The 25,244-nt window shown below is 40.3% G+C and overlaps 1 protein-coding gene across 7 annotated transcripts in view; it reads right to left on the reverse strand.

The window, feature by feature from the left end:
* Positions 1-24,990, reverse strand: part of CCDC181 (coiled-coil domain containing 181) — a 36,189-nt gene extending 11,199 nt beyond the window's left edge. The window contains exons 1-6 of one of the 7 annotated variants that reach the window (XM_059412402.1): positions 24,472-24,990; positions 19,230-19,369; positions 14,637-15,584; positions 11,451-11,540; positions 7,197-7,392; positions 3,124-3,205 (exon numbers count right to left, since the gene is read on the reverse strand). In XM_059412402.1, the coding sequence (XP_059268385.1) occupies positions 3,156-3,205; positions 7,197-7,392; positions 11,451-11,540; positions 14,637-15,584; positions 19,230-19,346 (1,401 nt within the window). In that variant the 5' untranslated portion in view covers positions 19,347-19,369; positions 24,472-24,990 and the 3' untranslated portion in view covers positions 3,124-3,155. Of the gene's footprint in view, positions 1-1,328; positions 1,471-3,058; positions 3,206-7,196; positions 7,393-11,450; positions 11,541-14,636; positions 15,585-19,229; positions 19,370-24,471 lie in introns of those variants that run through there. The other 6 variants (XM_059412405.1, XM_059412403.1, XM_059412406.1 and 3 more) reach the window with 6 other exon arrangements.
* Positions 24,991-25,244: the final 254 nt, after the last annotated feature.

Consider the following 25,244-nt stretch of genomic DNA (forward strand, 5'->3'; position numbering starts at 1 on the left):
GCCACGCCCCGGAGCCCGCCACGCCCCGGAGCCCGCCACGCCCCGGAGCCCGCCACGCCCCGGAGCCCGCCACGCCCCGGACCGACTCCTAACCCGGCGCTTCCTTAGTTCTAACGACGTTTCTCCCGCACCTCGGCCGCCGACGCAGTCATTTGAGAACCTTCTATCCAGAGCCTCCGCCCGGTTTTCTGTCAGAAAATTCCAAAAGTTTCGCTTAATAATAAACTAAGAGTAACAGTAACGATTCGGACACCTTTAAAACATCCTCACCAGCTTTCAGTGGAAATTGCATTAAATATAAATTTAGAGGGACTCAAGTCTTCGGAGTATTTAGTCAATCCATGCAGGAGTATCGTATTTGTTTCCATTTGCCAAAGAACTCCTGTATTTATAATAGTTACCTCACCCACCCAGAAATATCATGTTTGTCTTCATTTACCAAAGTCATCTTTTTTGTCCTTTGCAAAGCGGTACTGTACTCTCCACAGAGATCAGACATATTCTTGTTCAGCTCCAAGTATTTTACATATTCCTGTATTCCTTCTCTTTTTATATTTCTCTACGAGTTTTTGCTATAGGAGGACTATAAATTTCTCATGTTTATAACGTAAATATGCACTCTGGGAATCCTGATACCTCGCGTTTCGCCTTAGTGAGCTGGCTAGAACTCTCAGAACGAAGCTATTTAACACGGAGTGGAGACTTACTTGTTCCTAACTTCAATAGGTTTACCTACTAAAATACCTACAGTATTTCCCAAGATACTACTTATGCTGTTTTAATATTTTATTAGGAATTTTTAAAATGAATTGTACTAAAAAGAAATACCATTCTCTTTTAAGATAACCATATATTCTTTTTATCTACCTATTGATGTGATGGATTTTATTAATGGGTTATTACTTATCCGTAATTTCCTTCCTAAAATAAGCCCTACTTGGTTATAGTATATTGTTATCTGACAACAGTTGCAAATTTCTCAACGTTTTCTCTCTTAGTTTATGGCTTTTGTGTCTTGCCTCAAAAAGTATCACCCATCCCAAGATTTTAAAAGCTAAAGACTTCTATAAATGGCATCGTAGGCAACATAAAAAATATACTGTCCGTGTAGGAAAATGTATTTATGACATATATAACAAAGGATTGTAATCTCTAATATACAATGCAAGAAGAAAAATAAAACCAAGAAAAAAGAAAAGGCTACACAGGAAATTCGCAGAATATTCACATGTCCACATAAACTCATGTGTATTACTAATCCGAATAAAAATTAAGATAAACCTTGTACAGTGTTAGTCGGGATGTGGTAAATATCCACTCTTACTTACTGTTGAAGGGACTGGAAATTGGCACACCTTTTGGGAGGTTGATTTTTGCACATTTAACCAAAAATTTCACCTGAACGTCCAGCAAGTCATCAACTCCACTCTTAAGACACTCTCCTGCAGAACCAACGTGTTCACTACAGCACTGTTAATGAGCAGAACAATACCAGAACTGCACTAAATATCCACAGTTGAGGATTTAATAAATTAAGGTATCTCTGAACAGAATACTATGCAGCTATTTGGGTCTTTTTTTAAAAAGATTTTATTTCTTTATGTATTTATTGAGAGCGAGCGAGCATGTAAGCGGGGGAGCAGAGGGAGAGGGAGAGAGAGAATCTCAATCCCACTACCCACTCACGACCCTGAGATCATGACCATGAGCCCATGTTCAAAATCAGGAGTCAGACACTTAATCGATGGAGCCACCCAGGCACCTCATACTTTGCAGCTAGTTGAAAAGAAATATCTAAATGTAATGATGTAGAAATATATCTATGATGAATTAAGTGGGGAAAAAAGCAAAGCACATAATAGATTTTTGACATGTGAAATTATAAATATAAATAAGACTTGGAAGACTTGCACCACACTGCAAAAAGTGGTTGTCACTGGGAGATGATCCTGGATAGGGCATAAGATTAAATTTTGTTTTTTCTTTATATGCTTTTTAGAAAAGATGGTAGGGATATGGATTATTTTTTTGTTTTCTCCTTGGTTTTCTGTCTCACAATTTTAAAAATTAAATAATTGTGCATCTTTGCTAGCTTTTTATTTTTTTAAGATTTTATTTATTTGACAAAGAGACAGAGAGAGAGGGAACACAAGCAGCCGGAGAGGGAGAGGGAGAAGCAGACTCCCCGCTGAGCAGGGAGCTGGATCCCAGGAACTCTGGGATCATGACCTGAGCTAAAGGCAGCCGCTTAGTGACTGAGCCACAGGCACCTCTCTTTGTTAGTTTTCATGTAAGATTAGCATATATCTATGCTTTTTAAAAAGAATTTTTTTAGTATAGCTGACCTACAGTGTTACATTAGTTTCAGGTGTAGAACTGTGATTCACCATCTCTGAGCTCACCATGAGTGTAGCCACCATCTATCTCTGTACAACACTACTGTAATACCACTGACTATATTCCCTGCACTGTGCCTTCTATTCCCATGATTTATTCATTCTGTAACAGGAAGCCTGCACCTCCCACTCCCCTTCACTGATTTTACCCAACCCTCTACTCTCCCACCCTTCTGGCAACCATCACTTCGTCCTCTGTATTTATAGATGTAATTTTCTTTTTTGTTTATTCATTTGTTTTGTTTTTTCAGATTTTATGTATGACTGAAACCATACGGTATCTCTCTTTTCTCCATCTGTCTATATGTCTGTTCTTAAGTAAGACCATTCTGTAGGGTTTGTGGGTGTGTGCGTGTGTGTGTGTGTGTTATCTTTGTCTTATTTTGAGTATCAAAGTTATACTATCCTGAAAAACATATTGATAGTTTTCCATTTTCTGTGCTATAAAAGTGTGAATAAAATAGTAATCATTTGACTTTCACAAGACTTCTGAGAATTTAATTGTAAAGTCATCTCTATGGTATATCTTTTGCAAGAGTTGTTCTTGGACCACTTTTTCTACTTTTTCTGTAGGTTCCTATTCTGATATTCACATTCCCTTCTGTAAATAAATTCAACTTTCATATCTGTATACTTATTTTTCATAGAGAAGTTTCACTTACTCTACTATTCATGTTTTCGATTTGTTTTGCTCGCTGAATTCTCCTCATTTCTAGGACCTGCTCTCTTTTCTTTTGCAACCATGCTTTAAATACCATGTCATTCTCTTTTTTCTTTTCTTTTTCTTCTTCTATTTTTCGTTGTTCTTCCTGGTGGAAAGAATATCAAAAGACATTCATGAAAGGTGAATAAAATTATATATGAGTTATCAGAATAAAAAGATATATTTTGAGATCTGAAATTAGCATTCTCTGCTCCTAAAACTTTCCATCTAAAAATTGGGCTTCTCTAAAAAAAAAATAGGGGGGGCTCTAATTTGCTTAGGAATAAAATGAAAATGGCACTGGATAAGTTAAACTGTAGGGGTAAATTCTACAACTACATAGAGGTACAATGCATGCATGCTGTTGAGGAACTCCTTGAATCTCACCTTCACTTCCTAATTTACTTTTGGAGTTAAACCCCTTCAATTGCAGTCATGCAAAAGGAAAAAAAAAAAAAAGCCACCACACTCTAGAAGTACCATATGCTTCCATAAATGTTTGAAATGTTTTTTGTTATTGTTAAATTTGTTAATTGTGATAAATGGCACTGTGGTTATGAAAGAAAATGCTACAATCATTTAGAAATATATATAAAAATGTAGAAGTGAGCAAGGATGTACTGCCTAGGGCTTACTTTAAAAATACATCAGCCAAGAAGCAGAGGGGATGGAGCATATATGCCAAAATCTCAATGACTTTTAAATCTGGGTGATGGGGATATAAGGATTAACTGTACCTTTATATGTGTTTGAATTTTTTAATTATAATGTTTTAAGGTATTTTTCAACTGGTGTATATTTACAAAATAACTTTTTTGCTATCAGAAAAATATTTAACTACAGAACAAAATGAATTTTTATATGAATTATTCAACTAATGTTATAAAAGGGAGTTTCTTGAAGAGAGGTACATAAATCAGTTATATAGAGCTATAAAATAGTTACTAGAAGCAAAGCAGCATGCCATAGTGGAAATCGTACTAAATTAAAAGTGAGGAGATCTGAGATACAATCATACTACCATCATATTAAGTCAACTTGGGCAAACCACCTACCTCAGGATTCTCATCTACGAAATGGAGTGATATTAATGAGCTCTTAAGTACTTTTCAATACCAAAATTTTATCACTTAAATAACTGAATTATACATAAATCCAATTATCTTCAAATGATGGAATTCAGAGTTCTTGCCTCACATTTTTGACAACATAGCAAGTCTTTCTAATGCCTTCTAACTGAACAAGATGTAAGAAAGAATAGAAAAATTCTACCCAATTAACAGCATAGAATGTCTTTTAAAATACCTATATACTCTGATGATCATCTCCTTTTTTAAAAAAAAATGTATATACATATATGAATAAAAATGAGGATTTCTATTTTAAAAACCTATATGCTATTTCCTAAGCCCTAAAAAAACTTATATAAAATGTGAATTTATCAAAGTTAAATTTTACATTTATTTGTACATTTCTTTTTATAAAAAGGACCTTGGATACTGTGAAAAGTGAAATAAAATCAATTCACTTAAGTCAAGGCATTTTAAAATGGAGCCAGTGGCCTTTAGGATGTGGGCCTTATTTCAAGTCCCCACTTGGTATAATCACCAACTTTTGAGCAAAGCCAAACTACCAACATAATAAGGATTCTACCAGTACTTACAATGTGCTACAGTAACAGACTGTTTTTTAGTGACAGCCTTAGCAACTGATTATGTGTAGCCAAGATTAGTTTTCTGCTGTCAACACCAAACAAAATTCTTTGTAAATAATGTATACAAGCATTCCTTTTTGCCTTTAAAACTCTTGACTTTTTGTTCCCTAGTGGATACAAATTGAGTTTCATTGCTCCCCAAATGGCATTTCTGAGAACTCAAATGAATGCATTTGCTTTATTTCAGTTCAACCTCTTTTCTCATCGACAGTACTTTGTATAAATATAGACAGTATGGTATGATGATTATATTTCTGAGAAACATTAAACGTATCACACAGAATTATCAGCCAAAGTGTAGACAATGCAGTTGCCAACAGGAACAATGAAACGATGCACTTAGAATGCGTAGAGGATAGCAGTCCAACCCAGCAAATATTTTGTTGGGCATAAACAAGGAAAGCCGTCCCCTGAAACCAACTAAGAAATATTTAAAAGCCTTAGCATTTACACACAGTCTTGAGCGAGTATATAAATAAAAACGATGCCTTGAACAAGTACATAAGCAAAGGGAAATTCAGTTCTGAGAATCCTGATAGGAGAAAATGCATCCCAGCACCAAGAGTAAGAGTACACCCAGCAGAGAGAATCAAAATAAAACTATTTATGAGTCCTGGCAGTTAAAGATTACTTAGTTCATTAGTGAAAAGACACTGAAATTATATACAGCCTCTCAGATAACATCTATAGAAATATGCAAATACACTCATACATGTATGTGGGTATATAGCAACCTTATATAGTTCAGTCATTCTCAAATATTAGTTTGAATTATCACAAGTTCTGCATTAGCAGACCCCTTGAAGAATTGTTATATGCCTCAAGCAAGTAAACTGAATCTGCCTGTTATAGTCCAAATAGTAGTGACCAAGTAAGTTAATTCAGTGTACATTCTTCAGATTCCTGCCTGAGTGTTCTGTAGCCTACATACTCCTACTAACTTTGTTTTTCACCTTTTTCTGGTAATATGGATTTCTTATTTACATGCCAGATATTTCCCTGATAATCCCTAAATAATTCCTACACCATTTCTTAATAGATGCCAAGAAAACAGATTTTGACTCCAACTTTCCTATAAACAGGTTGAGTGATTTTGGTGAAGTTAATTAAACTTCTAAACTATAGTTGTCTTATCTGTAAAAGGACCTTTAAGGATTCTTCTAATTGTAAAATTCTATTTACCTGTGATTCTACTAAGGTTTGGCATTTACAGTCATTTTGTGGTTCAGCTTAATATCATTAGTTATCCAGTAAAACAGGGAATTGGGGCACTGATTTAAGTAATTTAGAGAAAATTTACTAACATATTTAGTACCTGGAATTTTCATTAATAAAATGGAATTTCATTTAAGAGCTACAAAAAAAGATTCAAAATGAAGTATGCATTGCTAAGAAAGTCACTCAAAATAGAATTGAAAGGACACTGAAGTAGGAAAAGGCAGGTCTCCTGGTTCAATGCTCAGAACAAAGGGAACTTTTGATTCTTGTCAATTGTATCCCAAACTCCTTCCTTCTACTTTGGACTGAAATAGAGATAATATAACTACCTAGTAGCTAAACAGCCAACTGTGTATTAAATTGCCAGTTTACACTATCTTTCAGAACAAATTTTCATGACGTTCAGTCTTTATGAGCCTGTACTCCCTGCTGACAAGTCAAAGCACTTTTCATTTTCATTGGCTCTGTTTCCGGGGTTGCGATCCCCAACACTCAATAAGTGCTCTGTTTGTCTCACAGCCTCTTCTTGACCAACATTACTTGGCATAGTTGGTAGGATCCAAAGTGCCTGAACTCTGTCTCTGATGCTGCCATAGATTTGAGGAAGGTACCAAGAGTCCCTTGCAGTCTGACGTAGCCTTGGTGGCTTCAACTCACAATCATAAATCCTCTTGGTCCTGAACCCGCACGTGGTCAAGGCTCAGGCCTTTACTTGGGTGTCCCCCGTTGCTAGCTTCCATCCTCACTCATTTTTGCAGGGAGGATCTATCTTCACTCATTTCGACTGGAATATTTGAGTTTCAGGTTCTTGGTAAGTACTCAATTATGGGAAATCCTCCTGCGAAGGAGTTTCTAATAATTAGCCCCCTGCTGTAACCTTATGTTAAGGAATATGGCCCTTCTTGCTGTGAACTTTTGCCCCATTGGATCAAATTACCCAGAATAATTTAAAATTTCATTGGCCAAAATGGGCACTTTGGATATCCTAAAATTAGTTTACTTGCATGCACAACTGGAAAAGGGTTACAAAGGCAATCAAATGGGATGCCTACTTCAGTTGGTACCTAGGAGTTTTTAAACATATTCAAGATTCTAAAAATCTTCTCTTTACAAAATGCCATTCCTCAATTGACTCAAGCAAACAAACAAGTTTACAAAGACCCACCCTCTGTCTCAGGCACATTGTGTTCCCTTCCTCCTCCTCCTCTGTCTCTGGGCTTTGCAACAGCCATCCTGCACCAAGGTCCTGCCTTTGGAGCCATCTTCCTTTCCCTCTGCACCATCTTCATTTCCTCTGTACCCTCCTCCCCTTCCTCATTCCAGTCTTCGTGCCAGGATTCTGGGGACAGCTCTGAAACAATCTTCACGGCACACAAATAAAGATCCTCAGTAAAAAACTCTGGTCATCATAGCAGTTAACCTAGTCCATCTGCAGGAACACCATTAAGATTCAACAATTCTTTTGAGTTTTGTACCTGAATCATGGCATGAATTTTAAGATGACACTATAAGGTTTCTGTCTCTCTCTATCCATATGTCACATGCATCTACATATGCACGTTACAGTGATATACTTTCTCCCTCTGACAGCATTGCCAAGTTACTTTATAAAAGAGCTCCATTTAATTGGCCTTTTAAAGACAATGAAGTGCTTACAAAAATGAAGTATTCCAAAAATTCCAAGAAATACAAAAAACACTAATCCAAATATTTTTCAAGTTCACATGATCTGAAACAGTCTCGATAAATAAATGCTAGTTTAGTAGAGAACAAACTGATGGCTGGGTGAGGGGGGGAAGGGGGTGTGTGGATTAAACAGGTGAAGGAACTAAGGACTGCACTTGTGAGAAGCACAGGCTGTTGCATGAAAGTGTTGAATCACTGTATTGGACACCTGAAACTAATATTATATGGTAGGTTAACTAAATGGAATTCAAATAAAAGCCTTAGTAAGGGCGCCGGGTGGTGTAGTCACTTAAGCATTGGGCTCTTGGTTTCAGCTCAGGTCATGATCTCCAGGTCTGGGACGGACCCCCACCGTGGGCTCTGCATTCACTGCAGGGTCTGCTTGAGGATTCTCTCTCTACCTCTCCCTCTGCCCCTCCCCCATTCTCACTCTCTCTCTCTCTCAAATAAATAAATCTTTAAAAAAAAAAAACAGCTTTATAAAAAGGGGAACATGGGTGGCTCAGTCAGTCGAGGGTCCAACCCCTGATTTTGGCTCAGGTCATGATCTCAGGGTCATGAGATTTCAAGCCCGAGTGTGGAGCCTACTTAAAATTCTCTCTCAAACTCCCTCTCCCCAAGCCCCTCCCTCTGCACACGTGTGCACTCTTTCTCCCTCTTAAAGCAAAAAATTAAGTAAAAGAATTTAAAATAAAAATAAATAAATGTTAGTTTAAGCTTGCTAATTTAATAAAAACAAGAATGTCTTCAGAGTTATGAGCATTAGATATAATGGAGATACACAATTTTTTTCTACCTGGGTTTACTTAATCATAACATCTCAGGCTATTCTTTCAAAACCTATCAATAAAGGAAATAATTTAAGATGATGATTAGCAATTTAATGTTCTAATTCAAATATAACAACTAAATGAAAGCAATTTAAATAAATTTAAATGAGATTATGTTAAACCAGATAACAGATATTCACTGCCCATTTAGATCATTTCCAAATAATACAACATATTGAGATATTGATTGCTAAACCTAAGTTTATTTAGTTTTGGCTTTTAAATTTTTTACAGAGAGACCAAAATTTGTAATATTTAGGCCTATTTAATAAACAAACTTTTGCCAAAAAAAATTAAAATAACTATGAGGGGGGAATACATTTCTAGAAATTATGAAATGATGAAACATATTTATAAATTTTCCAGTCCACAATTGTTTATTTCTTAGGTTTTACTAGGAATTAAGAATTCTAAGGGTTGGGGCACCTGGGTGGCTCAAGCATTAAGTGTCTGCCTTCAGCTCAAGTCATGATCCCAAAATCCTGGGATCAAGCCCCGAAGCCAGCTCCCTGCTCAGTGGGAAGCCTGCTTCTCCCTTTCCCACTCCCCCTGCTTGTGTTCCCTCGCTCACTGTGTCTCTCTGTGTCAAATAAATAAATAAAATCTTAAAAAAAAAAAAAAAAAGAATTCTAAGGGTTAAAAATTCTAATTAGTATTTATGAAAATAAAATTACTAAAATTCAACAAGGAAGAAAATGACTGTGAAAAGCAGCCACGGAAAGTAGGGTGTGTGTTTTTAGTAAAAGAAGGTATGGGAAATGGAAATGCATTTTGTTGAGGGAAATGAAAGTGATTTTGTCCTAAAGCTAGTTATTTCAGAAAGAGAAAGAGCAACAGACAAACTAAAATAGGCACAGAGGTTTATAGGAAAGAAATCTTGGAAAAGGAATTTTATGTGCGATCAAGCTGGCTAAGACTAAAATCAATTTATTTAAAGTTCCATTTCAAAATGAAAGAAATATGAGGGGCACCTGGGTGGCTCAGTGGGTTAAGCCTCTGCCTTAAGCTCAGATCGTGATCTCAGGGTCCTGGGATTGAGTCCCGCATCGGGCTCTCTGCTCGGTGGGGAACCTGCTTCCCCCTCTCTCTCTGCCTGCCTCTATGCCTACTTGTGATTTCTGTCTGTCAAATAAATAAATAAAATCTTTTTTTAAAAAACGAAAGAAATATGAAAAAGTACACTAGTTCAAAATTTTGGTTTTCTCTGTTAAAAGGACAAAATTTTCTCAAATTGTTGGCCTGTTCTTCATAACAGATTGTACAAAAAGTTTCTTTACTTCTAATGTAGTCTGCTTAGGAAACAGATTCTGTTTTGTCTTTATCAAATCTTTGATTACTTGGGTAAGCTGAGTCTTCTCTGAGAAGAACAGCTAAGGTTTTTGTAGTATGTATGATCTTCTGTATTTGTCCTGAAGATTATTTTGGTTAAATGGATTGTTAAATATGGTTTTATAATTTTCTGTGATCCTATTGGGTTAAGTGTCCAAACCTTTTGACATTTTTAATAAACTCCCCAAAGTCAACTTCTAAAATGAGGTCTTCTTGAACTGGAAAATTCCATAGAACCTAATAGGCTTACTTGATATGTTAAATCACATGGAAAGCATTGTCAAATAAGAAATAATACTATACTTTCTTCCTATAACATCTGTATAGGTATGCATTGTTCTAAAAATTGTGTGAAATCCACAGAAATCTGAGTATTTCCTGATAATAATGTGATCAGTCACCATTTTAAAATGTGTCACAAAAATAAGCAACTCGCATTGCAAACTCCACTGTCACACTCGTCATACTCAGCATCTGTCTTCCAGTATATTAACCTTTTATGAAACCCTCTTGCTGTCTTCCCCAAATGTCATTATTGCATATTATCATTCTCTAAACCCTGCTACTCTGTTACCCTTACCTTCTGATGACAGGGACATCTTCCCTTACCATCTAGGCTCTTTGATTTATGGCAGTTGGATTTTGTCCATCTGCTACCAACTCAAGAATGCAACTATGTTTTGTAATGGTTTGTATGTTTTCTCACCGAGCAGAAGCCTTCCCTAGTCATAGAGCTACGGCCCCAGCTCTATGGTAAATATTATTGGAGAAAATAACTCCAAACTGGGGAATACCCTCCGAACTTCACAATGACTGAGGGAGCCATTTCACAGGACCAACATTACAGGCCATCTGCCACAGCCAGTCAGTATCACAACACTTTCACTGCATAAACCGATCCCCAATACTCTGGCACTGTAGGACAAACACAAATGGAATAAGCATCCAATTGACAAAACTTGCTAAATATTTATTTTTAAAAAACATTTTTTTAAGGATTTTATTTACTTATTTGAGAGAGTGAGAGAGAGCATGAGGGGAGAAGGTCAGAGGGAGAAGCAGACTCCCCATGGAGCTGGGAGCCCAATGCGGGACTCAATCCTGGGACTCTGGGATTATGACCTGAGCTGAAGGCATTTGCTTAACCAACTGAGCCACCCAGACGCCCATAACTTACTAATCTTTCAATCTGCTTTGGTCTATAGCCCTTCCCTCGGTATTATTTAACCTAAGATCCACTCCATTTAGTAAACACTACTTGTCTCCCTTGGAAATCATTACCAGAACAACTCTCAGGATGACCAAGGGACGTATGAATCTGCCCTACTGAAAGGAAATGTCCTAATCTATTGCGAAGACCTTATCAAGGTCCTTGGAAACAATACCAGCCTCATAGAGTAATCCTTCCCCAGCACACTCATAGGAGATAAAGATCTTTAATTTCATAATCTCGCACCTGGAGATTTGTTTCCTGGAAATGTCACCTTCACAAGGATGCCCTCTAGCCTGACTGGAAAGGGCCATATCAGGTATTGTTAACTAACCCCTGTGCTGTTAAATTTAAAGGCACTGACCTGTGGATTAACAGTTCTCATTAAAAAAAAAAAAGGCATCTTCACCTGACTGGACATCCCACTGAAGATCTGGACAAAAGCACCTGGTACCTGAAGTAGAGAGACAGCTTTCCTGAGTCATGACCGAGCTTGTATAAACTCACCAAAGACTCCTACTAATGCTTAATGTCCATGAAATATTTGGAATAATTCTTGTAGTAGGCATTTTAGCACTCTTGTTAATCCTATTTATACCCAAGGATTTTGACTACTTGAGTCTGTTCAACTGTTTTCAAAACATTAAATACTTTCTGATCCTGCTTATTATTACCCAAATTAGACGAGCTAAATGGTAGACAAATGCCATAATTCAAATAACCCAAGCCATAGCATGTTTTATCTGGTAACCTTTCTGGCTGAATGTCTTTCTCAGCCCACTATGGAAGACCAGGAGACTCTTGGTCATCTCATTTATAATTTCACCTTTCTCCCTAATTTCACTATACACCAGATTGCCCCCTGTGATCTCACCTGTCAAGTTAAAATAGTTTTGCTCCCAGAAAAGGAAATCCCCTTTGCTTCACTTGAACCAACCAAAATACCAGGGAAAAATATTTCTATTTGTCCAACAATTTATCAAGAGCTATAAGCCTCCTATATTTGACTCCTGCAGACATGCCAAAGCCCAAATAAAAAGTGTAAGTGTTCTCCAATAGGCCTTTCTAGCCGCAACACCACGCTTGCAAAAGGTTCTTTCAGTTAATACCTGAAACACATCCTCTTTGTCTGCTCAAATAAAACAGACCTCTGCTTTCTCCTGCGATGCCCTCTGTACCAAAAAATGAGTCCATAAATAACCAGACCTAAGCAGAGACACTTTGCACTCCTACAGGACACATTTTTGTCTGCACTTACAAGGGAGAATCTTGGCATCTGACTGCCTATACAGCTGAAGAAAGGCAGGACAGTGTCTCCTGGGATATCTAACTTCCCCTTTTTCTGTCCTTAACTCGGTAACTAAAGGAGACCACACAGGAACTAAGCATAGAGCTAAAAGAAGTCTTTCCCCTAAAAGAACTGAAAGAAAATGGCCATCCTGACCCATCCTAAACCCCTCTGAACATAAAGATAATAGCTGTGGACTTTCTCAAGGCTGTGGTCTCCCATGAGAGATAAACCTCAGTGAGGGGCCCAGTTTGGGAGGATCTTCAGTTGCTGGCTGGAGTGAGGACATGATCAGAAACCTTTCTTGGACCATCAGCAGAATTGCCAAGTCCACTCCCTGAGCCGTTAGAGCCAAAGGAAGTCCTTGGAGACTCTACCTCACGTTGTCCCCTGTAAGAGCACAGCATTAGCTTATTTGCTTGAGACTTCTTGCTGTACATGGGTAAGAACTTCCCATCAGTAGAATTGGAAACTGCTAAGATTTTTAAGCTTGCTGAATCTCTAATCCCATCCTCTAAAACCTCTGGTTAGATTTCAGACTCTCGGATAACTTTAGTTGACTCCTGACCAGAATGCGACCATTTTAAGATTGAGGCTACAAATTATCTTACTTCTCATTGCTTTAATTTGTTCTATATTCATTATTATCACACTGTCAGTGCTGTTCATGGCCACTGTGCCAAAGTCTGTCAGAACTCAGAGGGTGTTCGTTCAAAGACTCAAAACCATTCATCAGGTCTACCCTTTAAGTGAAAAGAAAAGAGAACCTAAGTTCTAAAGCTTATTTCCTCAAATCTCCCCATTACTCAAATGTAGTTGTAAGACTTTCAGCGAGCACACTTACTGGACATATCGCGTATCAGCCACTGTGAGACTCTGGCCTCCAGGAGACATGATGGGGCCAAATGGCAGGTTGCCAACCGCTTGGACCATGAACGGGGACTGCATGATCATAAAAATTTGTCACTGGTGCTTTCTTACCAGAGAGATCTTGATGAGAAGGGGGAAATGTGAAAGAAGATTCAAAATGAAGCAAGCGTTGCTAAGAGAGCCACTCCCAACAGAGCTGAAAGAACAGAGAGGAGTGCAGGGGTGGCTCAGTGGGTGAAGCCTCTGCCTTGGCTCAGGTCATGATCCCAGGGTCCTGGGATCGAGTCCCGCATCAGGCTCTCTGCTCCTCGGGGAGCCTGCTTCCTCCTCTCTCTCTGCCTGCCTCTCTGCCTACTTGTGATCTCTGTCTGTCAAATAAATAAATAAAATCTTAAAAAAGAAAGAACACTGAGGAAGTGAGGCCTATGCATGTCTCCTACTTCAGCTCTCATGTTTCAATTCTCAGCCTACCATGAACTTTTGACTTTTGTCAACTGCAACTTGTCCATTGTAACTGCCCCCACAACACCATGACCACCTGGTGCTTCGGACTGAAATAATATAATACCTGTTAGCTACAAAGCCAATGTGTATTAGATAGTCAGCTTAAACTCTGTCATCACCAATCCTAAGTCTTTAAAAAGAAGTTGTGTAACCTTGTGGGTTTTGCCTTTATAGGCCTGCACTCCCTGACTGTTCAGAGCACACTTCCGATTGAGGCAGATGCAGTGTCTCCTGGATTGCAATCCCAAAGAGCCCAGAGAATGCTATGGTTACTTCACAGCCTCTTCTTGATCAACAGAACAAAACCATCATCATCATCATCTGGGGTTCTATATGGGATTCTAAATGGCATTTTGGAAATACTTTGTTAAGGTTATTAGGCTCTAATCTTAACCTAAAACTAAAATCCCTGAAATCAAGGAATTACAGGCATGGAAGATATACGAAAACACATATACACATAAATCAAATTATTATAATACAAATCCAAATTTGTTGCCTCCCAAATCCCAACAAATTTATGCCTTCATTTTTCTACCTGGCATCTGATTTCCACCGTATCACACCAAGATTACTTTGAACAGTCACTTTTCTGAGCCTCATCTTTAAAATGAAAGGATCAGATGATGTCCTCCCTGAGATCCCTACCTCTAAGACAAGTTATTTGTTACAATGCTTCATGATCCTTATAAGAAAGGACCAAGATAATCATGATATTTATCCCATAAAGACACATTCTTAATATTTAACCACTTAATCTAACAAGAGAAAAACAAAACAAGCAAGCAAATATATCCAATAGTTTGAGGAACCATTCTAATTGCTACGGCATTTCTAAAACATGAAGATACATTCTGCTTTTAAGAGGACGTGCCCTTATGTCCTCACCTCTCTCTTTAGCTTTTCTCTCTTCAGTTCTAGCCGCTTTTGCAGTTCTTTCTGTCGAGGGGAAAGACCGTATGTTGAGGTCACTGGAGATACATTCGCAGACTGGGTCCTGTGATTAGATTTCCCATTACCCTTACTTCGATCTGAGTTGACAGCAGAGCTCGGACGTGTCTTGGGGTTGGGCGGTGGCTGAGGGATGTAAGCCAGTGGCTCTTCTGCTGCTGAGTGAGCAACTGCATGAATCCTTGCTATAGACTCTTCCATCTTCGCCCCATTGACACTTGAGTTGGAAGATCTGGGGGACAACTGATGAGGTTCATTTTCTGTACCATGAGCATGAATGGGGGGCAAAAACCCCTGACTCTCAATGTCTTGTAAGTTCAGAAGTTCAAACTTTCCATCTCTCTCTACTAGTATTTTCCTATCCTTGTTTTCTTCACCGTTTCCATCAGTTAGTGACAGGAGCACATTTTCCTGTCCAAATTCATTGGAAATACATAACTGTGACAGTTTTCCTGACATACTACTTTCATTTTCAAAATAATTTTTGTGAGTGTCAGTGTCTTCCAGCGGAGGAACTTCCAGATCAACTAATTTGTCTTTGAACTTGAGTTTTCGCTCTCTTCTATCATTCACAGGTTCTTGATTCTGCAGGATCTTGTTGGCTTGCATAATTTTCTCCATAATGTATCTCCTTACTTCCTCATCCTCTTCCTCTTCCAGGTCTCTCTGGCTTTCCACTCTGGATTCCTGGAAAGAGTTTTCACTATCTGAATCTGATATGGGATCCAAAGGTTGAATACTCGGTACAGAAATGAAGTCATTTCTTCTTGGTGAAAGCTCATCCTTCGAAGATTTGTCAGGATCAGAATGTTGTTCGGTGTGTTCTATTTCTGTTTCATTGGCTTTTAATTCTTGGTTAATATTCTCTTCATTCCCACAAGCCATCTAAAAAAAATATGAAGTTCTCTTGAGTAAAAATTGAGACTCTTTGTTCATATATACATAGCTAATCTGAAGTGAATTTCATATTCGTGCAATGTATCTTATGAATGGGAAAATGCACATGCTTATTTTACACTCCACTCATCATAGTCTAATTCATGTTTATGAGTACCCCAAGGGAAATACATGTGACAACAGCACTTTGGGAGAAATTTAACCCTAAATCTGAATTTGATGTTGCTAAATGCTATATTAATATTTTTTAAATGTTCATGCTAGTGAATGAAAGGTAATTACAAATAAGTCATTATTATTTCGACATTCTTCCTCTATAAAATTTTCCTCCTTTAAATTTTCAGAAGAAAAATTTTTTTTATGTTTTCTCCTTATAATATTTGTATTCTTCAAAAAGGTATCTTTCTTTCCAGAATCATTACAATATCAGTCTTTGGTCAAGTTCTAATCATTTTGAGGTTCTTAAAATCTTTTCAGATTATTATTGCTGCTATTTTCTGCAGGATCTATACCCAAATTCCAGGTTAATTTTTATCTCTGGATGACATTTTCCCTCCTCAACTATCCTCAGAGGCCCCAATAATCTATGCTAAACACCATCACATAACTTGGTTTTACATTAAAAAGGTGTAATTCCGGGGCACCTGGGTGGCTCAGTGGTTGGGCATCTGCCTTCGGCTCAGGTCATGATCCCAGGGTCCTGGTATCAAGCCCCACATCAGGCTCCTTGCTTGGCAGGAGGTCTGCTTCTCCCTCTCTCACTCCCCCTGCCTGTGCTCCCTCTCTCACTGTGTCTCTATCAAATAAATAAATAAAGTCTTTAAAAAAAAAGCATAATTGCTTTCTCCCTCCCTCTCCCTCTCAAATAAAAAAACATAATTTTTTTTTTAAAAGTATAATTCCACAAGAACAACATTTCACATAGACCAAGGAACAATTCCACATAGACTAGTCTTGCAGCGTCACAAACCCTGTGCTCCATCTGCTGTGTTGAAAGAAAGGCTTCCTACCTAACATCTCTCCCACATACAAACAGACTCACCGACCAAACAAACGCTTTACCGGCAATACTTTTTCTTTCTCTCAGATAACTCTCCCTCCTAGAACAAGTCTGAGGGAAGTGCTACTTGCTGCTCTCTTCAACTCCTTAAAATTCTCTTCCTCTTTTACTTGCTCCAAGATCATCTTCTCTGATAGCGGCCTCTTCCTAACCTGCACAGCATTGCTAGATGTCTGATAAGCACATCAACCTGGCCCATTAAAATGTCTAACAAGTCAGGAAACAACGTGTGCTGGAGAGGATGTGGAGAAAGGGGAACCCTCCTACATTGTTCGTGGGAATGCAAGCTGGTGCACCACTTTGGAGAACAGTGAGGAGATTCCTCAAGAAATTAAAAATAGAGCTTCCCTATGACCCTGTAATTGCACTACTGGGTATTTACCCCAAAGATACAGATGTAGTGAAAAGAAGGGCCATCTGTACCCCAATGTTTATAGCAGCAATGGCCACGGTCGCCAAACTGTGGAAAGAACCAAGATGCCCTTCAACGGACGAATGGATAAGGAAGATGTGGTCCATATACACTATGGAGTATGATGCCTCCATCAGAAAGGACGAATACCCAACTTTTGTAGCAACATGGACAGGACTGGAAGAGATTCTGCTGAGTGAAATAAGTCAAGCAGAGAGAGTCAATTATCATATGGTTTCACTTATGTGTGGAGCATAACAAATAGCATGGAGGACAAGGGGAGATGGAGAGGAGAAGGGAGTTGAGGGAAATTGGAAGGGGAGGTGAACCATGAGAGACTATGGACTCTGAAAAACAATCTGAGGGGTTTGAAGGGGTGGGGGGTGGGAGGTTGGGGGAGCCAGGTTGTGGGTATTATGGAGGGCACGTATGGCATGGAGCACTGGGTGTGGTGCATAAACAATGAATTCTGTTAAAAGAAATTAATTTTTTTAAAAAAAGAATGTTAAAAAAAATAAAATCTTAAAAAACAAACAAAAAAAGTGTCTAACAAGTAAGTGAGATTAAACCAAGATCTCTGCATTGAAATTGCTTTTTTTTTTAAAACCATATTTGACTCTGTGGTTCATTTCGACAGCATCTGTTTCGTTACTATTCTCTGGCTTTCACTTCTTTTTAAAACCCACTGTGAAAGAAGTAAAAAAAAATAAAAATAAAAAATAAAAAACCATCTGCAATAAAACTACCACTTTTTACAATGAAATTTCCCCTCAGTCCTCATCCCTGTCTTTATCTCTATTATCCGTTTTCCCTGCCAGCCTCAAAGGAAGACATGCTTATAATCATCCCCTGGAATGAGTAAGATTGATGAGAACACTCTGCTTTGCCAACTGTTTTATCCCCAGCACCCAGAACAGCCTCTGATACTGGCAGGCGACTACAATATTTTTAAATGAATTAAGAAAGGAGACAATGAATCATGATCATCGCTTCTCTGATTCTACCACTGTGTGCTCTGGATCTCATACCCCTCCAGTAATGAGACTTTGGTTCAACCTTACCACTCCGGGCATCTCTGCCTGTACTCATTCTGATTATTTTTCTGTTAAAGATGCATAAAACTCCCATTTAAAGGCCATACTAGAAAAATCGTAACTTTTTACTTTGTTGCCTTTTTCAAATATAATTCCATTTATCCTCCCCGTTGCATAAGAAAGCAAAATGGAACCAAGAGAAATTTGTGATGTAAGACTTGCTGCTTTCTTTCTCTATATTCTTTTCTTTAACCTTCTTCAATCTGACTTCTGGTGTAATTACTGAGCTCTCTGTCTAAAGTCACCTATTCTTAAAGGAGTCTTACATCTTTTCTTCATTACTTTCCTACTTGTTGACTCTGATTTCATGCATATATACAAAAGGATATATACACATATGAATACACACACACACACACACACACACACACACATATATGCCCACACAAATTATGTATAGATACACATACACAGCATATACATAGATATAAATAAATATAAAGAGAGAAGAACTGTCATACAGGCATTGGTTCATTTTCCTGGATTTCCGTTCTACAGGTCTGATAAATACTATATGATCGTATTTACTGGATCCACTTTTTCCTACAGGTATTCCTATGGCTGTTTTGATTCTACATTCCTTTTTATATTCATTCCCCTGAAGGGCTAATTCAGTCTTAAGGTTTCAAATATTAGCTAAAAGACCATATCTTTTGAGACTTTGCTTTATTTTCATTTATATTAAAAGTATAACCCCCCTTTTCATTTATATTAAAAGTATAACCCCATTTACCCAAGTTATATAAAGTAGAAATTAATTGTACTTGTTTTTATTTTGGTGCAATAAATCATATTTTATATTATATAAATTATAATTTAAACTTTATTAAGAGCTAACTTAATCCCTATTCTCTCATCTCTTACTAATTAGCCCTTGCCTTAAAATACAACACGTAAGCTCTTTACACCTCAACATTCTCATCTCTAAGGAGGAAATATTGATACTTGTTCTATTTTTATCAAAGGAATTTTGTGAGGTCTAGATGACATAATATATGCAAAACTCTTCAAGAATTACAAAGCACTTAATGAAATTATTATGAATGCTGTTGGCAATTTATATATACCTCTATTATGCTGGTACCACTTTTTTCTTTTTCATTAATTAACCATTCCAGGTCCTTTTCAAAGTCGTCTTCATATTCTCCACTTTCTTTTGAGTCCGTATCTTTATTTTCTTCCATTTTCCGTTTGTTAAAGAATAATGCTAGAAGATTTAAAAAGATAAGGCATATGTTCTGTCAACTTTACAGGAAGCAAGGAGTATGGAGATTAATAGGATAAGCAAATCAACATACAGAAACACAAAGCATGCAGTGTTCAGAACACACATATAGCTGTATACCCTAAAAGAGAGACATTTTCTAGATGTACTGCTCCTAAAACAGCATCTCCCCCACTCCTGTCTCCCATTTACAAGGGGGCTCTCATTTACAAGGAGACTAAAAAAGGTGGGTAAGAAGATTATCTGAGGCTTAGAACAGGATTTTCCACATCGCCTGCCAATCACTGACATGCCTTGCCCAGGTCAAAACAGATGACTCAGCTTTTAAGTCACACTTGTTCACATTTTTTTATGCTCAAATAAAAACAAATACAGGTTTCCTCTGCTCTCTGAAAGTAGAGCATTCCTATGAAATCTTTTAAAAGCTAAACTGGCGTAAAGCAAAGAAGCAATTACTGCTTCACGAAAGCAAAAATCCTCTTCAGATTTCTTTCAATGAGCAAAAACAGGTACAAATGTGGATCTTTTGTAAAAGAGAAGTAAAATTTCAAATAGGGGAGGAAACCTGAATATCAATTCCCATCCTCAGTTTTTTAATCCTTCAGGTAGTTTATATGGCGTAATTATAATGTGCGATCTGAGAGCTTTTCAGCTAAGTGAAGTTGATTCTCAACTATTGTAAATGTTAATTTCCATAAAAGTCAAACTGTTTTCAACTCTGAGATATATTTTTCACCAACAAAACCAAAATGTGATGTCTAATACTACCTGGAAACAGTGGCAAATAAAGTTAGAACCATTCTAAAGTTATCTATAAATTGAGGTCAGTTCCTAGCCCTGAGAATTGTTATATGTGTAACTCTCCAAACAAAAGAAGCAAATAAGTCTATACTATCAGGTGTTTGTATATGTGGGTGAGTTTACAACATATGTGTGTGTGTGTGTCTATACATGTATTATAATTTTGATAGACATTTGTAAAGCACCTACAACATTCCTATATACATTCTCATAAAGATTATAAAATAGGCCTATGCTCTTGAGGTGTTTCCTATATGGTACAGAATAAACAAAACCCACAAATTTAAAATATAGATAAAAGCCAATTAAAAATGTATGTAAATGGGATATATATATATATGAAACAATGGGAAGAAGAATAAAAAAATTAACTCTGTGTAAAGTTGGAAATACCAAGGAAAGCTGAGACGGGCTGTGAATAATGAGTACAAGAGTTTATTAGTTATTTCAGACGAAGAGAACACAATGAGAAACAGCAAACAAACATGGAAGTGCATGGAATTGTTCAAAGAGGCCAGAACGTGATGTGCTCCTGAAGAAGAATCTGGAAGCAGTGATAAGGGGTCAATCTGATGTCAGATTATCTGTTCTGACAGATAAGATTGAGGAAAAATTGTCATAAAGCAACCAGAGGTAGAAATATACAGTAGTAATCTGCAACTATTTAAAAAAACAAAAAGAGCAATGCTCCTTAAATGTATTTAGAATTTCGGGTTCAATCTCGAAAGAACAATAGAAATCTCATCTTCAGGGTCTCAAACAACTGGGACCCTGTTTGTACACCTGTATCTCTGCCCAGGAACCTTCTCTTGATCCTACACCAAGAATAAATTGCCTAGGGGTGCCTGGGTGGCTCAGTGGGTTAAGCCTCTGCCTTCGGCCCAGGTCATGATCTCAGGGTCCTGGGATTGAGCCCCGCATTGGGCTCTCTGCTCAGCAGGGAGCCTGCTTCTCCCTCTCTCTCTGCCTGCCTCTCTGCCTACTTGTGATCTCTCTCTGTCAAATAAATAAAAATAAAATCTTTAAAAAAAAAAAAAAGAAGAAGAAATTGCCTAAAACCCTTTTGGAGGCAGAAAGTACAGAAGTCAAGAACACATTTTTTTAGGATATAAAATGAGAGCTATTTTGTCTGAATTAATAAATTGTCCACAAGCTTTGTTTTGGCCATTGGCTTCACTGTACTACTCGCAAACCCTTGACAGGACTACCTAACCTGGTGCCAATTTTACTGAAGGGAGATACACCTTCTTTTCCTTCCGCTCTTCGCCATCAGATAATAGTGAGAGCACGTGGGAGAACATCTTCTAGGAGCTACACAAGCACTAGCTAAGTAAAGAGATGAGGCTTTGCAATACCGTATATGAAAAACACTGTAATAGGTTTTAGTGAACAGAAGGTGCAAATAAATGAGTTACAAGAATGATGAGGACACTCAAAATGTGAATAAATTCCAAGCTAAGACTATGGGTGAGACCTACAGAAAACGGGAAGCACAGTATCCAGTTTCCTGTGCCGCAGGGAAGGACAAAAGACAGACTAGCTGGAACTCGATCAGAGGCCAGCAAACCAGGGGAGGGGGATAAAAGAGAAAGAAGGGGGCTCCTGGGTGGCTCAGTGGGTTAAGCCGCTGCCTTCGGCTCAGGTCATGGTCTCAGGGTCCTGGGATCGAGTCCCGCATCGGGCTCTCTGCTCGGCAGGGAGCCTGCTTTCCTCTCTCTCTCTCTCTGCCTGCCTCTCTGCCTGCTTGTGATCTCTCTCTGTCAAATAAATAAATAAATAAATCTTAAAAAAAAAAAAAAAAAGAGAGAGAGAGAGAAAGAAGGGCAGAAGGGAGCCTGGAAGAGTAAAATGCCTTAGAACCTGTCTCTCAGGAATACCTGAAAACCCTGGGAATATTATCCTAAAGAAGAGAAAACACAAGAGTCATTATAACTGCTTTACATGGTTTGTTTAAAGATTTTATTTATTTATTTATTTATTTGAAAGAGAGAGAGAAAGAGCGAGTGTGAGCACAGAAGAGTGGGTGAAGCAGACTCTCCGCCCAGCAGGGCGCACCACGCAGGGCTCAATCCCAAGACCCTGAGCTCAGGACCCAAGCCAAAGGCAGAAGCTTTACGGACTGAGCCACCCAGGTGCCTCAGCTTGACTTTGCTTAATGGCTGCTAGGAAAGGAGGACTGGACTTAGAAACCTTCAAAGAGTAAAACTAGTGTAAAGGGCTGGAAAGTCAGGGAAAAATTTTGGCAATTTAAAGCAAAATTTACAGTGGCGCCTGTACATGAGATTAGGTCATGATCTCAAGGTTCTGGGATCTAGCCCTGCGGCAGGCTCCCTGCTCACCGGGGAGTCAGTCCACTTCTCCCTCTCCCCTTCCCCATGCTCATGCTTTCTCCTTCTCTCTCTCTCTCAAATAAAAAATAAAATCTTTTTAAAAAAATTCATAAAATGGGGCACCTGGTTCGATTCATTGGGCATCTGCCTTCTGCTCAGGTCATGATCCTGGAGTGTAGCGATCAAGACCCAGGTCAAGGTCCCTGTTCAGCAGTAAGTCTGCCTCTCGCTCTGCCCCTGACTCCACTCGTGCTCTCTGTCTCTCAAATAAATAAAATCTTTTTAAAAAATAATAATAAGGGCACCTGGGTGGCTCAGTGGGTTAAGCCTCTGCCTTCCGCTCAGGTCATGATCCCAGAGTCTGGGATGGAGCCCCGCCTTGGGTTCTCTGCTCAGCGGGGAGCCTGCTTCTCCCTCTCTCTGCCTGCCTCTCTGCCTGCGTGTGATCTCTGTCAAATAAATAAATAAAATCTTTGAAAATAAATAAGAATAATAATAATGATGAGATGAAAAACATAAAACTAAAACAGAATTTACCTTTTGTCCTGAAATGAACTGAGTTGCCTATTAGAAGTGTTGCATTCCTTGTCAACTCAAAGAACCTTAAAGCAAAACCGCTGAGCTAGATGATCCTTAAGATTGATTTTAAGCTTTTTATAAGCTGCCAATTAGCAAATAATTGCCAACTCATGAAAAGCAAGAGAATTTAAAAGGAAATGCATAGTTTCATGATAAGCTTAACCTGAAACAAATGATGTGTGCCTGAATAATTAAATCCAAGGCTTAAAAAGTTCTTGTCTAGTTCACTAAAATGTCATCTTTTCTCCGAATCGTGCTTGGTACCGGTACCCTTCGCCCTCTGAAGACAAAGTTGGTTTTATGTCCAGGAAAGTTAATCATTCAATCGGATTACTCGGTGGAATAAGTAACTATTTCCAGTGCATTGGTGGACCTAGAATTCCTTCCAGATATCCATGCCTTTGGTACTAAGAACACAAAGCGGACTCTCCTGAAGGACCCGGGCACCGTGTCAGTCCTGCGTCCCGCAAAGGCTGCGAGCAACACTGGCAGGAAACCGAGGAACCAGGTCGGGACCGCAGAGCGCGTTCATCCGGCAGCGCCTCGCGGCGGGCCAGGCTGAACCTCCCGCCGGCGTCCAGCCGGCCGCGGGGTCGAGGCGGGGCGCGGCGGCCGGGGCAGCGCGGACCGAAGCCCGACCCGCGAGCGCAGGGACACCGCTGTTCCCCTCTCGGGGGCGCGAGCACAGGCCGGTTCCCCTTCGCACCGGCGGGCTGGAGGGCGCGACCCCACACGTCCTCGCCCGCGTGAAGACCGAAGTTCCCGCTGCGCGACGCGGCACCATCCGCCGCGACGCGGGATCCCAGCCGGGCTCGTTAGGTCGCGCGCGGCGGAGGAGCCCCCGCGGCAGCCGCTCGGGCAGCGGGCGAGGGCGCAGGCCACGCGCCGTCCCGCGCCAAGTCCCGGACGCCGCCTCCAGCGCGTCGCGGGGTCCCCGAGCCTCCGCTCCCGCACCGCCGCCCCGGTCGTCCCGCGCGAACCGCGGCGTCCCGGCCGCCGACTCCGTCCCCGGGCTTCGCGGCGGAGTTCCGGCTGTACCGGCAGGGACGGTGCGAGGGGCTCGGGACGCGCCGGCCCCGAACGCAGCCGGTTCGCGGCCGGAGACAGCCGGTCCCTTCAGAAGAAGCGCCCGGGCGCGGCCGACCCCGCGTCGGGCCCCCGCGGAAGCCGCCATTGCGGGGTGACGCGAACGTGCAGGGACAAGCGACAGAATGAGGACTGAGCGCGCGGGGTCGTCACACGAGCCGGCCGGAGGGGCCCCGCGCCTAACCTGCTCTCCGGCGGCCGCCCCGGCGTGTCCCGGACCCTGCCCCGCACCGAGCCCCGCACCGAGCCCCGCACCGTCCTCCCTCGCCTCCCGCCGCCCCCTCCTGCCTGAGTAGGCCGCGGCGGCTGGGGTCACGGGGGCGGGCGGCGCACTTCTGCTCTCCTCCTCGTTCTCAGCTCGGACATGGAGGGCGGCGACGGAGACCCCAGCACCTGCTCCCGCGGCGGCCGGGGCCGGGCTGCCATAGCAACGGCGCGCCGCCGCGTCTCCATCCGGGCCTCTCACGGCGGGCGCGCGGCGCACCCGCGCAGGCGCAGAGCGGCCCGAGGACACCTGCCGCTCCGGCGCGCTCCCAGGCGCCTGCGGAGGACCGGCCCGGCTGCGGTTTCCGGGCCACACGCGGGCAAGCGGCGCCCCACGCACGACACATTGAATAAATCAGCACGTTAACATCTAGACCTTTGTTAAGTTAAAAGCTGCTTGAACGTGTCGGCAGTATTTTCCTTAGAGATCCACTGTCTTCCTGCAGCGCACCGGCCCCTGGAAGACCCCGAATAAGTCATTCCTATGGTGTAGTAGAAGGTGATAAATGATGAACAAAAACAGCGCGAGCAAGACGGGGTCAGAAGTGTGGGGTGGGCTATGAAAGTGGGGTGGCAACTTTACATAAAGTAATCGAGTACGCCATACTGAGATGACATTTGAGACTTATGAAAATGATATACAGATTTGACGTATATACACTACATACATAGATTTCATATCCGATATCTCTCTTACCTAGATATAGTTATAATGGAAATATAACTCCCCCCCAAGCTGAGACTTTCTGTAATTTACTATTATGAGTGTGTCACCTTCAAAACTGGAGGGCCTGAGT

Source organism: Mustela nigripes, chromosome 10, assembly GCF_022355385.1.
Source record: "Mustela nigripes isolate SB6536 chromosome 10, MUSNIG.SB6536, whole genome shotgun sequence".
Taxonomy (NCBI): Eukaryota; Metazoa; Chordata; class Mammalia; order Carnivora; family Mustelidae; genus Mustela; species Mustela nigripes.